This window comes from Delphinapterus leucas, chromosome 8 (assembly GCF_059928025.1).
Source record: "Delphinapterus leucas isolate spDelLeu-1000000601 "Yukka" chromosome 8, BTC_Dleu_Yukka2, whole genome shotgun sequence".
Classification (NCBI taxonomy): domain Eukaryota; kingdom Metazoa; phylum Chordata; class Mammalia; order Artiodactyla; family Monodontidae; genus Delphinapterus; species Delphinapterus leucas.
The window spans coordinates 97,223,178-97,239,219 of NC_143136.1; the positions used below are offsets into that span (position 1 = coordinate 97,223,178).

The 16,042-nt window shown below is 41.8% G+C and overlaps 1 protein-coding gene across 7 annotated transcripts in view; it reads right to left on the reverse strand.

The window, feature by feature from the left end:
* SLC35F5 (solute carrier family 35 member F5) overlaps positions 1–4,456 on the reverse strand; it is a 280,557-nt gene extending 276,101 nt beyond the window's left edge. For 6 of the 7 annotated variants that reach the window (XM_089916890.1, XM_089916889.1, XM_089916888.1 and 3 more), the window contains exons 1-3: positions 4,192–4,456; positions 3,296–3,386; positions 2,999–3,140 (exon numbers count right to left, since the gene is read on the reverse strand). In XM_089916890.1, the coding sequence (XP_089773016.1) occupies positions 2,999–3,140; positions 3,296–3,386; positions 4,192–4,231 (273 nt within the window). In that variant the 5' untranslated portion in view covers positions 4,232–4,456. The remainder of the gene's footprint in view (positions 1–2,998; positions 3,141–3,295; positions 3,387–4,191) is intronic. The other variant, XM_022590659.2, reaches the window with a different exon arrangement.
* Positions 4,457–16,042: the final 11,586 nt, after the last annotated feature.

Consider the following 16,042-nt stretch of genomic DNA (forward strand, 5'->3'; position numbering starts at 1 on the left):
AATATACAAAAATCCATAAATGTATAATGATATACAAAAAATCCTCAATGGTTACTTCCGGAAGTTGCTAGGCAACATTAGTTTAAAATGAATAAAGGGGAAAAAAATGAATAAAGGGAAAGAATCAAGATTTATCCAACCTTTCCTATATGACCCGTGTATCAGGATAACCAGAGTAGTTGTGGAAAAGTTCTCCTTAAAGAATTCTAGCTAATATAAGCAGAAGGAACGACCCTTAGAAAAATCACCATTTTACAACCCTAGTGAAATACTCTATCTGGGCAATAATTATATGGATATTCAACCACTACCTAAAGATTGATGAGGAACTTACAGTGCTCAAATTGGCATCATCCAAAGTAAGACTTGCAGACATTATGGGCCTCATGTTGTGATGTCCAAGGAAGTACCCAATACCACCAAGGCATTTTTTCCTAAAAACTGAACCTAAATCAAATCAAGACTTTACATCTACCATTTTACAAGAAATAAGAGACAAAGGAGCAAGCTAAATGACATCTCAAGGAAGTAATTAGCCAAATCCAGAACGTGTGTCCTGTGGACTTAATGTTTGTATCCCCTTAGGTGAAAATCTTAACCCCCAATGTGATGGTGTGAGGAAGCAGGAGCCTGTGGGATGTGATTAGGTCACGAGGCTAAGTCATGAATGAGATTAGTTCCATATAAAAGAGACTCCCGAGAGCTCTCCTGCCCCTTATGCTTTGTGAGGACACAGTGAGAAGACTGCCATCTAAGAACCAGGAAGCGATTCACAACAGACATCAAAATTCCTGGCGCCTTGATCTTGGGTTTTTCAGTCTCCAGAACTGTAAGAAATGTTGTTTGAACCACCCGGTCTACGGTAGTCTGTTACGGTAGCAGCCCAAATGGACTACGACAGTGTGATATATTCTACAGGAAGAATGATCCAATTTCTCCAACAAATCAAATAAAAAAAAAAGAAAGGGAGGGAATACAGTTAAGGACTAAAAGTGACTTAAAAGTTCTAACAAATGTAATGTGTGATCTTTGACTAGATCCTAACCTAAAAAGATGTCCTCGACAATCAGGGAAATTTGAATATCAGATGATTTTAATGAATTATAATCGATTTTGTGAGATATATTAATGGCATGGTAATTATATTTACAAAATTAGAAGTCCTTTTGGATGAATATGAAAGAATTTATAGGTGAAATGACAGGTAGCTAGAATTTGCTTTAAACACTGGAAGAAAAACTGTTTGGGAAGGGGTTGATAAGACTGACAAAATTTGGGGCTTCCCTGGTGGCACAGTGGTTAAGAATCCGCCTGCCAAGCCAGGGGACACGAGTTCGAGCCCTGGTCTGGGAAGATCCCACATGCCGCGGAGCAGCTAAGCCCGTGCACCACAACTACTGAGCCTGTGCTCCAGAGCCCACGAGCCACAACTACTGAGCCCGCGAGCCACAACTACTGAATCCTGCGTGCCTAGAGCCCATGCTCCGCAACAAGAGAAGCCACTGCAATGAGAAGCCCGCGCACCACAACAAAGAGTAGCCCCCGCTCACAGCAACTAGAGAAAAGCCCGCGTGCAGCAACAAAGACCCAACACAGCCAAAAATAAATAAATAGAATAAATAAATCTATTAAAAAAACTATTGGCAAAATTTGATAACTGTTAAAGGTAAGTGATGGGTATGTGAAGATCCATTACACCATTCTCTCTACTTTGTATATGTCAGAAAATTTCCACAATAAGAAGACTGATTTTCAATTTTGAAATACATAGTATATCTTAAGTTTGAAGAGCATATGTGGCTGAGGAATTAGACACATTACATATGCTCCTGGATAACCAAATTATAAAATATCCTCTTATCAACAGGTTTTACTTTTTGCAAAAATAGGGACAAGTTTGATGTTGGGTTTTTTGTTTTTTCTTTGCTTAGATATGGATTGTTAAATTATAATTTAATCAGGTGCTCTTTTGTCCTAAATTTTATTACATGATAAATAAAAAACAAACTATTTATTTAAAACTAAAATAAAATTTTAAAGATAGGCTTATTTCCCTGTCAACATTAAGGAGGGTTCTTTGTAGTTAAACTACAGAGTGTTAATCTAAAAACTAAAAAGGCTGTGGAAAAGTGAAAAATAAATGGCCTATTGTATTCCAGAGCCTAAGTCCAAAAAGGCTAAACATTTATTCATTCATCGGATACAATGTCAATGTCAACTATTTACTTAGCTACCATGTGAGATGACCAGCAGTATCACACTGCTTCTTTTGAGATTTAAGCTCATTTTATAAATGCTAGTCTTCCTTTTGCCTTAAGATAGCAACATGTAAGTTGAAATGCAGTAACTTCTGAAAATAGGTTTTTACAGAGATCATTAGCCAAACAGAATAAAGTACCTGTACAAGTTGAAAGAAAAACTAGCTTGTGAACTCAAAATACCACATTACTACCGACAGGTCATCAATAAAAACAACATAAAATTTAACTAAAGGCAATCACTGTATACATATACTTCATAATAATGTTTGAATCGGCAAACATATAAATGTCCATGCACGCATGTATGTGTACGATAGTGCCCTGTACATGAAAACTCAGATCACTTTCACTCATCTGTCCTAAAGCATTCTCACTTTCTACTAAATGGTGACAAATGGATTCGCATCCTAGATGGCTGTTCCACTAGAAGATAGTATTTCAAAAGAAAGAAATTAATTTAGGAAAAAAACAACAGAAACACCCACAAATATTAAGAAAATGTACCTCATTTTCTAAATAACCTCCCTAAAAGATATAAGAAAACTGTATGAAGCAACAAAAAGAGTATCCTTTCAGTTTCAACTTGAATTGATACTAATTCATTATCAAAGAAAAGATAAATAATTCAACAATCTTCAAAATACTGCTTTAAGATGAGAGATAGTAATGACGAGAGATACTATAACAATAATAATATTTCTATAACGCAACATAATTCCTAGACAAGAATTACATACCGAAGTAAGTTCTGAGGATGCGACCCATATCACATCAACAAGTAGGAGAATAACAATCCCAAGAGCCATTCGCCTGCGCTGAGTGAAGCCACTGCTCTGGGAATTCATTCGGTTCATGATAAATACACACACCATTTGCAGTCTGTTTCGTGAAAATACAGATCACATTAGAGGAGATATTTTTTAAATAACCATAAAAATGAGAAAATTAGTATAACAGAAATATCTTACACTTGTTAAGCTAACGTTCAGGTTGAAAGTCATACAGGTAAAAAAAAAAAAAGGTGTGTCATTTACCTTATTTTAAAGGCCTTTCTGAGGTCTTCAAGAGCAGCGCCTGAAAACTGGTCAGATCTGAGTCTAAACGGAGGTGAAAAACTCAGCGCACCTAAAAACCACCACAAAACAATGCTTATGTAAACATCAACCACTCAACATAAGATTCCTAAGCTCTTTTTCACTCTTCACCTTCCAAATGAAAGCAAATGAAAGAATATCAAAGTGTGTAAAATATAACTGACACTTTCCTCTAGACTTCCATGTTATCCGTTGTGTATTTCTAATTATACTCAGAAAAGAACATGGTACAGGGAAGAAAAAAAAAAAGCAGTATTCAACAAACGGCATATTTAAGAATAGTTAGCTACTGAAAACTAGCTTCTCCGAGTTTCATAAATACAGAACTGCATTCGCCTTCCGTGCCTCTCTCCGGAGGTACCCACTCCCGGGACAGCGTCTAGACACGCGCCTGTTCCTAAGTGTCTTTTCCGTCCCCGATCTCGAGCGGAGTTGGGTGATGTGAGAGGAAGGGATTTGTTGTGAGTCTCGACGGCACGTTTCCAAGCACCTCACGTGGTAAAGGGAAAGGATCCTCCAGGCTTCCCCACCCACCCCTGTCCACTTATTTTAGCTCTAAATAGTCATTCACGAGATGGGTGGGGAAACAGCTGTTAAAGGGAATCTTCCTTTTTCGGAGGAAAAAAAAAAAAGTTAAGCCGGTGACGCCTCCCCTGGGTAGGCGAGTAAAGCCCTGAAGCGGCGGCGCCCAGGCAGCTTCCCCAGACACCGTTGCCGTTTAGGTCAAAGCACGTCGGCTGCTACCAAAGGCTGGAGGCTGGAGGTGGGGCTGTTGGTGGACCCTCGATCCCGGCTTCGGTGCCGGGTGATTTCGCGGGCCTCCCGTGCCTACCTACCTGGCCTTCTTGCCCCGCGATGGTGTCGTGGCGGCACCATGAGCGGAGACGGCCCGGACCCGCCGCCGCCCAGGGCCACGGCCGCGGCCTCGGACTCACAGGGCTGTCGCGGCGCCTGACATTGCGCTGCGCTGGAGGCCCAGCCCCTGAAGCCGCGGTGCCCCTCGGGGCTAGGCTGCCGACGCCACCCGGCTCCACTCGGCCCGTGAGGGCGGGGAGCGGGTGAGAGCGAGGAACCGCGCAGGCAGCGATGGCCGCGAAGGCCTGGAGCTGGATCCAGGCCCCGCCCTGGGCCCGCCCCCGGCCCCGCCCCCGGGCCCGGCCAGCCAGCCTGGCCTGCGGCCCTGCCCCACGGCCTGAGGGCGGTGGCGCGCGGGTTACGTCACGGAAGCGCAAAGGCGGCCGCGGGAGGGTCCGCCTCTAGGGTGGTTTGGCGGCGCTGGGCACCGAGCGCGGAGGAGGTGCGGCTGGGGCGGCAGGGAGGAGCGGAGGTGGGAAGAAGGGAAGTGGGGCGCGGTGGAAGGAGAAGAGGGAAGCGGGCGTGGGTGGCTGGGTTGGAGCGAAGGTCAAGGGAGGTGGCCGAGCCTCCAGATGGCCCCGCACTAAAAGAAGAGATAGCAACTCCAGGCAACTCTCGATATTCCTTTCTCGAGAAGAGGCCGGAAAAGCAAAATAGCTTGGGAGAACTTTTGCTTTCTGGAAACTTTTTGTATGTAAAGTAGATCCCAGCTCTGGGAATTAGAAGTTGTGTCCCTAGGGCAAGCTACTTCACCTCCCTGACCCTCAGTTTCCTCATCTGAAAACTGGGCATAATAATAGTACCAGCCTCATCTGTTAATTTGTACATATGCCAGGATTACATGAGCGTACAAATGTGAAGGGCTTAGATAATTCATGGCAGGTAGAACACAAATGTTAATAATTATGACATTGTACAGACTTTTTCTTAATCATCTTCAGCATCCCATAAGATAAATGGCTTGCCAGCGTGCTGGTTTGCATTTAGAAAACAAAAACAATACTACGAGGTTATGTATGGAGTTGTCTACCACCAGCGCATTTGTAACATCTTTATGAGATGGTGTGAAGAAATGAAATTTTCTTACTTCTATAGTCAAATGTAGGGCATTTCTTACCTTTTTAATCTCTCGTCTTATTGAAATTGAATGTATTGAATTTTTTCAGTTGACTAATAAAACAACACCAATGGACATTTTTTGTGTTAATCTAGTCAATTTCTAATAAATTATCAGCATCAAGCTCCTCTAATAAATTATTCAGAAACGTACCATGCAGAATAGAAAAACCTTAACCATTTACTTAAAATTACTACTTAGGGGAAATTTGTTTGCATACATTAATTAATCAAATTATTTCAGTACCTGCTTTATCCTTTCTTTAGGGTGTCAGGCTCATAATATGGTTAAGACGTTTTAAGCTACATTTCTGATACACAGACTGAAAAAAAACAGTAGCGTTATGAATACCTCCCAGGATCTAAGAGTCAGGAAAATCAGGTTCTAATTCTTAATCTGACCACAATTTATTGTGTAATCTTGAGGACTATTATTCTCTCTACCTCAGTTCTCCATCTATAAATATGCTGATACTCTTATCTGTTTCTTAAATAAATAATGCAAATGTAAGTACTTTGTAAATGTATATAAATTACCATTATTACCACTTATTTCCAGAGCATCTGCTAAAGGACGGTGCCTCTAATCCTAAGTTAATCTTCCCTTAACATTTTTTTCCCAGCACACTCTGAGGGAAATTCCACTGGACTACTCTGAGTCAACAGGCCCTGGTGTGGTTTCTGTGCTGTGGCATCCTGACCTCAGGCATTTCTTTCTTTTGTCCCCATATGTCTTGTCCAAGGCCAAGTCCTCAGAAACTTCAAAGTCTTAGAAAGCTGCTTTCTGATATGTTTAACTCATCTCTGTGTGATTAAGTCTTAAAAGCAGGTATCTTTACATTTCCCTTCCTACCAAATCCCAGCTGTCTACTTTTTTAAATATAAATTACACAAGAGCAAGGATTTTTGCCTATATGGTCCTCCACTATCTCCTCAGCACCTAGAATAGTGCCTACCACAGAACTGCAGTCAATATTTGTTGAATGAGCTTGAACATCCTGCTGTCTCTTGACCTTTTGAAGCCAATTTTCTTCCTCATATATTCATTTCTGTTGGTAATACTATTTTCGTAGTCTCACAGGCTTAAAAAGATTGATCTTTCATTTTTATTAATTTCCTTTTTACTCTTCAAAGTCGATCACTCTTCAAGTCCTTTTGAAATCTCTCAATAGTAGACCCTTAAGATTCATCAGTTAAGTCTTAAAAAAAAAAATCCCCCGAAATACAGAGAATATAATTTCTTCAGTAAGTACCTATGTTACAATATGAATATGAAAGCAAAGTTGTATGTGAGTGTACAGGGCAGTCACTAGTTAACTAACTCCTGTACACCAGTATCAAAGATTACATTTTAAATTCAAGCCTCAGTAAAGTTACAAATGGCTATGTCATGAGCCTTTGGAGCCCCCAGTTAATAGTTGAAACCACTTATAATAGTTCTGTGAATTCCAAGTGCGGAAATAAATAACACTCAAAGGAGAACAAGCAAAAGATATTTATTCAGAGCTTGTGATAGGAAGGCAGGCAGCTCCCATCACTTGTATTTGGCAGAGACTCAAAGACAGGCAGGGAAGTGTAAAAGCTTTACAGTAGAAAATGGGAACTGCTTCAGGATGCCCTCATTGTTGGCATGGGGAAACGAGAAAGCCTAACCAGAAGCAAGGCATCCTATGTGGTTGGTCAGGGGTGCGTACCTGCCTTTCTCTGGTTGGTCCTAAGTTGGAAACAGGGCAAAAACTTAGGAAGCTGGCAGTTACTGATCAAGTCCTGGCCAACAGTCTACTCTTGTAGCTTGTATGTTATCATCATATTCTCTTTAGTACCTACCAGAATGCTGGGTACACAAGCTCAATAAATAATTGATTTGATTTGTATCTAACACATGGTCTACTGGATTGAGGTTCACAATTTTTTTTTTTTTTTATTGTACACAAGAGACTGCTTTTGAATTCGAATTACTGCATTTTACGGGGTAAATAATATGCTGTAATGGAAGTCACTACCTTGGGAGATTCTGGGATATCTAAGGTCCTAAGGGTTTATTGTGTACACTCAAGTCCTAGACTTTAAAGGGTTTACAGGCAGGTTGGAGTAGCAAAATAGCAAGAGATCTGAGTAAAAGTTCCAAACATATATAGAATAGGCATCCCAGGACAGTGCTTGACTGCTGGCCACTCATTGCCATGCCCTTGAGGGTACTGGCCAGAGTTCCGCAGGCATGATCTCTTTAGATAAATATAAAGAAGGCTTTAGAAAACAGATGGATCTGAGCTTCATTTTAATGATGGGTAGAATTTTGATGGGGGCAGGGTAGAGGAATGATTTTTTTTCTAAGAGAGTAAAAGAGTATGAGTGTGGGGGAGGAAAAATTCTTTCTTCCTTTCATCCTCCTAGGTTCTCCAGCTGGGGTCCTATAAAATTAGACTGACAAAAGACAGATTAACAAGGGAACGACAAACGGTTTACTAACACATACAGGGCTTATCATTCGGGAAAAATCTCAAGGAAAAGTAACTCAAATGGGCGGTTAGAGCTTGGGCTAATGTAGTATCTTAACAAAACAATAATTTCTAGAGATGTGACAAAGGAAAAGAGTTTCAGACTTTCAGGTGCAGCAACCCATGAGAAGGTAAATACGTAGGGGCAGCTAATGGAATAAAGTTGGTTTGTGCAGGTCCACCTTGGCTTTCTGTCTTCTTCGTGGCCGTAAAACTTCCCAAGGAGAGGGGATTTAAGTATGGCAGTCCTTAATTTTTCAGAAGTTTCTGCTTTTAGTCAGCAAGGCTTCTTTCTGCATCTGTTGATCTCATTTGCCTCCAGCTCAAAATAATCCTTATGCCAAAGTGACAGTTTTGGGGGTGGCACATTCTGGTCTCTGACATGAGCAAGAAAGAAAGGTGTGTCCAGAGACAACTGGTAAAACACTTGACAGAACACAGCATATATGGAGGGAAGGAATGGGAATTAAGACAGATCAGGTGAATTCTGGGGAGGTTGCAGTGTGTTGTGGGAACTAGTTCAGGGAGTTTGGACTTATAATTTGTATGTGAGGAGAATCGAAGAGCTTTTAAATAAGAGAGAAACACTTTTAGTAAGGCAGAAATTATTAAGTGTCCACTTGATGGCTACCAGTGTGGTCGTATTGTTGGGGCACTATGTAAGACATGGCCCTCAAGAAAACCATGTTATGGACAAAACTGATTATCTAATTAAAGCAGGCATTTGCTAAGCTAGAAAGTACTGAATCTAAACGTACTTGGCTAGTATCCTTTTAGCACTATGTACCACGCTGGACGCCAAATCGATGCTCTTTTTGAAAATGGTCTCGCTGGAGTGTTACTTCCTTTTATATCTTACCGGTGAAGGCATAATTGGTGAGGAACGAGATAAGAAAATAAGAGCCCCATTTAATTGATGCTGAGGAATTTAAAAGTGGCGCCGTCCGTGCCCACCCTGTGCTTTCAGCCAGCCCATCGGCCTTCTGCCAGCTGAGGGGGCCGTGCCAGCAGGTTACAGCATGGCAACGGGGAGCTCATTGACAGCCACATCCACTTCCCAACGTGCTCTTAACCTCCTCAGCTTCTCCCTTGTTCTCTCATCTACCATCTTGGTCTTGTGCTCTGCTCCTGATACCTGATACCTGACACCACGCGCCCAGTACAACCTTGGCCCTCTCCTCTCTTATCATTTGCACCAACACCTGCGTTCCCATCTGCTGCGAGGCAGTAAATGAACAACCCAGCCTGAGTCTCACAGTCCCTGGAACACTTCTATAGCCCATGTGGCCCATGAACAGCCCAGGTTGCCTCAACTCCCAAATGAGAAAATTTGAAAAAAGCAAAACTGAGGCTATGATATATGTAACAGGTTGTTAGATGTGACTCTTTGTGTTATATTCTGCTTTGAGCAGAGGCCCCGAAACAGAATAAACAATAAGTAGCGAAGACAGTCATGTTCTAATGTAAGGGATTAGACTGTAAAGGGAGTGTCCTAACCCAGTTTTACTGTCAGCACACCACTCATATCCAGGCTGTATATGTAGACTAAGAATCCATGAGAAGAGTCTAAAGATGAGAAACTATGCATTTGTTTGAAGAGCGTTGTCACATTATCTGAATATTCCCATCAGCATCCCCCTAGGGATTCGGGATGTGTGCTTCTCCCCACCTCAGGACCAGCAAGGGAGGAAGTAGGCACTTCTAGAGAGTATTCAAAGGTCTTAGCGCATGTTCTCTTGAGTTTAAGGAACACAAGGGCTGGTGCCTGAGTCTGGGGGCAAGAAGATGCAACTAGGGCTTACTGGAGCCTTGCCGCTCTGTCTGCATGATAAGGAAAGAGCATTCTGATGGGAATGGCCTATATTTCCAGGAAGAAAAATGAAGATGAATTTCTCACGGGCTAGAAGTGGACCACATAGGAAGGAGCCATATTGGGTTTCTTAAGAGTGACTCTACCAACAAGGGCTGCCTCAAGGGATGCGATATCTCTAACAGAACTACTCAGGGGAAAATTGTAAGTGGTCAAAGAGACGAGACAGGCCCTTACTAAGGAAACTACAGGAAACATATGTCCCAGCAGAAGCATTCCATGAGAATGAAGATCTGCATTTGGAATACACCATGCCGGTGGTGTTCTAGTAAAGGTTTAACAACCAGACCTCCAGGAAAAGAGTCCAGATTTGTAGCATTTCTGACTTCTACGGTAAGATTCCTTGGCTTCTGCTGCAGCCAACTTCGGGGTACCAACGTGACATCACTAAACATGGAAAAGATGCACAAGATACCACTGTAAAGTGCTTCCACCGTGCATATACAGTAGACATGAGTAAACTCAAGACAAGAACGTAGAAAACAGTAAAATGTAGTTAAGTAGTTAGAAGATAATGAGTGTTTGTTATCTTTGATTTTAAAACATTTATTTAATTGTAAGTTTATATATGATTTAGTTTTTCATGATGTCTGGTTTGAACAACCACACAAAATTCCTGATAATTGAACAATTAGCTCTTGAGGATTGGTCCAGGCAAACTTAGCATATGCCACTGTACCATCCCCAGGAGGCAGAGATGTCATATTACAGCCAAACCAGTCAGGTAAGACCTTTTCTGTCCCTCCCCTGGCATCCTTCCTCTGCCGTATCCCCTATCCACAGAGGTATCAGACACAGCCTGATGAGTGGCAGAAAGGAAGTAAAATAAGATAGGGAATAAAGAAACCAGCCAAGCTTCCCTCCCAACTGCAGGCTTTCAGGCCTGAAATAGCCCTGGGCTGGCAGAAGAGTGAAGCTTAAATTGAATGAGAGTTCGGAGTTATATGGTTATTAGACTAAAATGAACTTTTAAACATCTAAGCGTATCCAGAAAAGCTAAGCAACATGCCTACTATTTCATCCTGGGGCAGCAAAGAACAAAGAGAAAAATCAACTTTATAGGGGAAAAGGGGAGAAAGCATAATGTCATTTTATGTGTGTATCCTTCAGTCATTCAATATACAAATATCCTAACTATGCATTGCTGTGTAACCAATTACTCTAAAACTTAACATCTTAAAAATTATTTCACAGTTTCTGTGGCTCAGGGATTTGGGAGTGGTTTAGCTCTGTGGTTCTGACTCAAGATCTCTTCGTGAAGTTGCAGTCAAGATGTTGGCTGGGCTGCCATCATCTGAAGGCTTGACTGGGGCTGGGGAATCTGCTTCCAAGATGGCACACTCACATGGCTGTTGTCAGGAGGCCTCACTTCCCTGCTAGCTGTTGGTCTCAGTTTTTCTTGCTAGCTTCTGGTCTCAATTTTCCCCCAGATGGGTCTCTCCACAGACTGCTTTGGTGTCCTCATGACATGGCAGATGGCTGGCTTTCCCCAGATTAAGCAGTGTGAGAGGGAGAGTAAGGAAGAAGCCACGATGACACACCATCATCTTCACTATACTCTACTCATTTGAAGCAAGTCACTGAATCTACCCCACACACATGCGGCGGGGCAAAGGGATGAGGCTCCGCCTTTTGTAGGGGGAAGTGTCAAATTTGTGGACGTATTTTAAAACCACCACAACCAATAAACAAATCTAAATGAATAAACACATATGTATTTGCTGTAGTCAAGTTATCTCCAATCAGGATGTAGCCATTTGTGAATTTATTGAAGGTAATTTATTGAACGGACTCTTTTTATCTTTATGTGACGGGAGCGCTAGCTTGAGTCTTAAGAGTCATTCAGAATTATCTGGGAACCGTTGGCAAACTGAAAGCCGGTGGTACAAAAAGACTGAGGTTTTTCAGGAAAATGACTGATCCTAAGAAAGAAATAATCAGAGAGCAATCCTGTGGCCCTGAAAGAAAGTCTTGGCCCTCAGAAAGGAGGAGCAATTCTAAGTAAAACATGGTATTAGTCTCATTTCTAGCATCTCAGCCTCACTGCAGGACAACAATAATGCTGAGAGGTGGAAGCCCTCTGTGGTGCCCCAGCAAGAGAAGGCTAATATACCTGTAGATGCATATTCTTAGCAACACTATTCACAATGGGCAATGGAAGCAAACTGCCTTAGTACATTCGGGCAGCTATAACAAAATATCACAGACTGGGCAGCTTATAAACAACAGACATTTCTCAGTTCTGGGGGCTGGGAAGTACAAGATCAAGCACCAGCACGGTCACGTTTTAGCAGGAGCCCTTTTTCTGGTTCATAGCTGGCACCTTCTCTCACTGTGTTGTCACACGGTGGAAGGACCAAGGGATCTCACTGGAGCCCCTTTTATTAGACACTAATCCCATTCATGATGGTTCCACCCTCATGATTTGAAGAACTTCCCAAAGGCCCCGCCTACTAATACCATCACATTGGGCTTTAGGATTTCAACATATGAATTTTGGGTGGACACAAACATTCAGACTATAGCACATCTCAAGTGTCCATCAACAAATGAATGCATAAACAAATTGTGGTATATATATTTATATATATAACAGAACAGTACTCAGCTGATTGAAGGAATTAAGTGTTGATTCACGCTACAACATAGATGTACCTCGAAAACATTATGCTAAGTCAAAGAAGTCAGACAAAAGGTCACATATTGTATGATTTCATTTACATGAAATATGCAGAATAGGTAAATCCCTAGAGACAGAACAGAAATCCGTGGTTTCAGGGGCTCAGGGAGGAGAGAATTGGGAGCAACCGATCAATGGGTAGAGGGCTTCCTCTTGGGTTGATGAAAATGTTTGGGAACTAGATGGGCGTGGTGATTGCACAACATTGTACCACGGAATTGTTCACATTAAAATGGTTCATTTTATGTTCTGTGAATTTTGCCTTAATTGAAAAAAATTGATTAAAAGAGAGAGAGAGAAGGCTTGTATGTGAGCACAGGTATGAAGCATCTAGAGACTCCAGAAATCTTTGGAGGGGGCATAGGAGATCTTTCAGGGCATGAGACCCAGCATTACGTGTGTGCATGGGTGGGAGTACAAGTCAGTGAAACTAGAAGTAGAGCTGCTACTATGAACTTGGACCCACTTGAAAGCCTGGGCAAATTCAAGTTTATAACAGTAGGTGCCAAGAATAACGTGCTTAACATGAGTTGTCCACGCTTAGTAGTTCATGTCATGGAAGCTCAATTTGCCCAGTCCCTATTTGACTTTTGAGAGCCCTTTGTCAGGCGGAGGCAGGATTATATGTTTTGGAGCCAGGAAAGAGCCCCTCTCTCCTTTGGTGAAATTAACTCATTCATGAAAAGATTCAGCCTACTGATGCTCGGAACCCTAAGAAAAAAAGGAGACTTTTATACGTGGTGACCTAAAATAACTGAGCCTTTTCCTCAATAGCTAGCAACTCTCTGTCAGCCTGCTCACCACTTTAATTTGCCTGGTTTATTCCCAAGAGTGCTCAGTGGCTACAGGAACAAACATCTCACCTCTTTACCTTATTCCAAACCAAGCTAGAGAGTGCTTCCTGGGAAGTGATTCTATGGAAGGGGCCTTGCTTCTGTGGCCAGAGTCAGGATTTCCCTGAGAAACCGTAAGATGACTCTGGGACCTTTGCTTCAGGCAAGACTTCAAGGGCCTCATTTTTCTTCTGGAGGTCACAAAAGACATAAGCAAAGTTTATTCATAATGTAATAATTTTAAAATATTTAAAAGTGCCTTTGTATGCGCAGGACGTCCTTTAGAAAGTGTGCAATACAGGTTTGTACAAATGTATGTATATATATTATTTACTATACTAAATATTTTACACCATAGGTTCGTAACTCTATAATTCTTAGTCATTCTGAGGAACAAAATATTCTAGAATTATAACTCAAATCATATTATAAGTCTGAAAAGGTATTGTTTCATATCATAGGCCCTCAAATGGCAATTGATCAAAAATTATTTATTGATGCTCTCATATAGGACCATTGCTAGACAACGTAGGGAATATATTCATTGACTCCACAGATATTTCTTAAGTGCCTGCTATGCCCCATCCCCTATTCAAGACACTGGCCTGTCTTAGAATGACCTTAACTTCAAGGCACTGGAGATATAGCAATAAACAAAATAAATAAAGCCCTTATACTTTGGAGCATATTTTCCAGAGGTGGGAGGTAGACAATAAATAAGCAAACAAAAACAAAAATAAGTAAATACAGATTGTGATAAGTGCTCTGAAGGAAATAAAGATGGAAATGTGATAGTAATTAGGAGAGACCAGTTTCCAATGGATCTCTTAAGGAAGGTCTCTCTAAGGAGGTGACTTTTGTTCGGAACGCTGAGATTGAACCAGTAATGTGAATAGCCATGGGGAGAGCAACCCAATGGAGGAAACAATAGGTGGTTTAAGAAGGAAGATCTGGGCTTCCCTGGTGGTGCAGTGGTTGAGAGTCCGCCTGCCGATGCAGGGGACATGGGTTCGTGTCCCAGTCTGGGAAGATCCCACATGCCGCGGGGCGGCTGGGCCCATGAGCCATGGCCGCTGAGCTTGCGTGTCCGGAGCCTGTGCTCCGCAACGGGAGAGGCCACAACAGTGAGACGCCTGCGTACCGCAAAAGAAGGAAGACCAGGTGTGGCTGAGGCCTTGGTGTGCAAGAAGAGGTATAAGATGGGAGTGAAGAGGTAAACACCGGCCAACACACAGAGTCCCGAGGCTCGTGGGAAAAGTTTGAATTTCCTTCTTAGTGCGATGGGAAGCCACTGATCAGTTTTAAGCAAGGGAGTGACAAAATTCTGGGTGATATGTTTTAAAAAATTACTCTGGTTGCCATATGAAGAATGAATAGGAGGGTGGATACAGAGAAAACGGAGAAATTAAAAGGTTATTTTTGGAAGTCCTGAGGGAGATGACAGTGTCTTGGATTTGATAAGGAGTCAGGAAAATGTAGAGACCTGGGCAGATTTGAGATAGGTTTTAGAAATAGATCTTCCTGATCAATTAGATGTGGTATTGACATGAAGAGCACTAAAATATCCTCTTGACAGTGGAGACTGTGTCTTTAGTGCCTATAAGATTACCTTGAACATACATGTACTTGTTGAATCAATAAAACTTGCTGAGCATGTAGAAATGTAGGAACCAGACAAGAAATACAGAACAGCGTTATCAAATCCTACTTTGTGTGTTATCTTTAAGAGCCACTAGTGAACATCAAAGATAAAACTAGTGGTCACCTATTCCAGGTTGGGGGCAGGTGAGACAGAATAGGATTAATAAGTGACAAAGTGGAGCGGAGAATTGTCTCAGCTGGAAAATGGGGTGAGTCAAGAACCAACTGATGACAGGGTATAGCAACCAAAAAACTGCCTTGCAGGAGGTAGGGAGTGTACATCCTGTTGAAAATATCCTTAATTTGCCTTTTAAAAGATACATTTAAAACTCTAGGTCAAAATCTTTTGAAGCAGTGCGCTATTTGCATATATGGATATTGTTAGGCTAGATTTTAAAAGCTAAACCTTGTGAAATTTAAAATACCCAACTTCCCTGGTGGTCCAGTGGCTAAGACTCCACTCTCCCAATGCAGGAGGGAACTAGATCCCACATGCCGCAACTGAGTTCGCGTGCCGTAACTAAAGACCCCGCATGCTGCAATTAAAGATTCTGCATACTGCAACTATGACCCGGTGCAGCCGAACAAACAAACAAACAAACAAATAAATAAATAAAATATTAATAGATAAATAAAATAAAATACCCAGAGTCTTGCTTCACCTTCCCAGGTCCTCGGTATTGTGCTTTCCAGGGTTTTGAACTGCAGTTCATTTAAGAATTAAGATATAAAATAGGTAATTTCTTTCTTTTTTTAAAAATTCTTTTGGCCACACCATGCGACGTGTGGGATCTCAGTTCCCTGACCAGGGATCGAACATGTGCCCCCTGCAATGGAAGCATGGAATCTTAACCACTGGACCGCAAGGGAAATCCCAAAATAGGTAATTTCAAAATTAGAAATTTGTGGGTGGTGAGAAGACCAGGCAGCCAAAACTCTCAGAAAATCCTCATCTTAGAATGACCTTAACTTCAGCTTCTCCTCCTGCTAGGAGTTCGCCTATTAATGTCTCCTTGGAGTAGCTGTTATCACTGAAACAGTTAAGCCTTTCGAGGTCATTCAGTACGAGAGGGACACATGAACAAGGAAAATCTGAAAAATGTGGTTAGAGCCCACTAAACTTAGCATTCACATCTTAGCAAAGGTTAATTTTTATGTTTTTAGAGCAGTTTTAGGTTCACAACAAAATTAAGG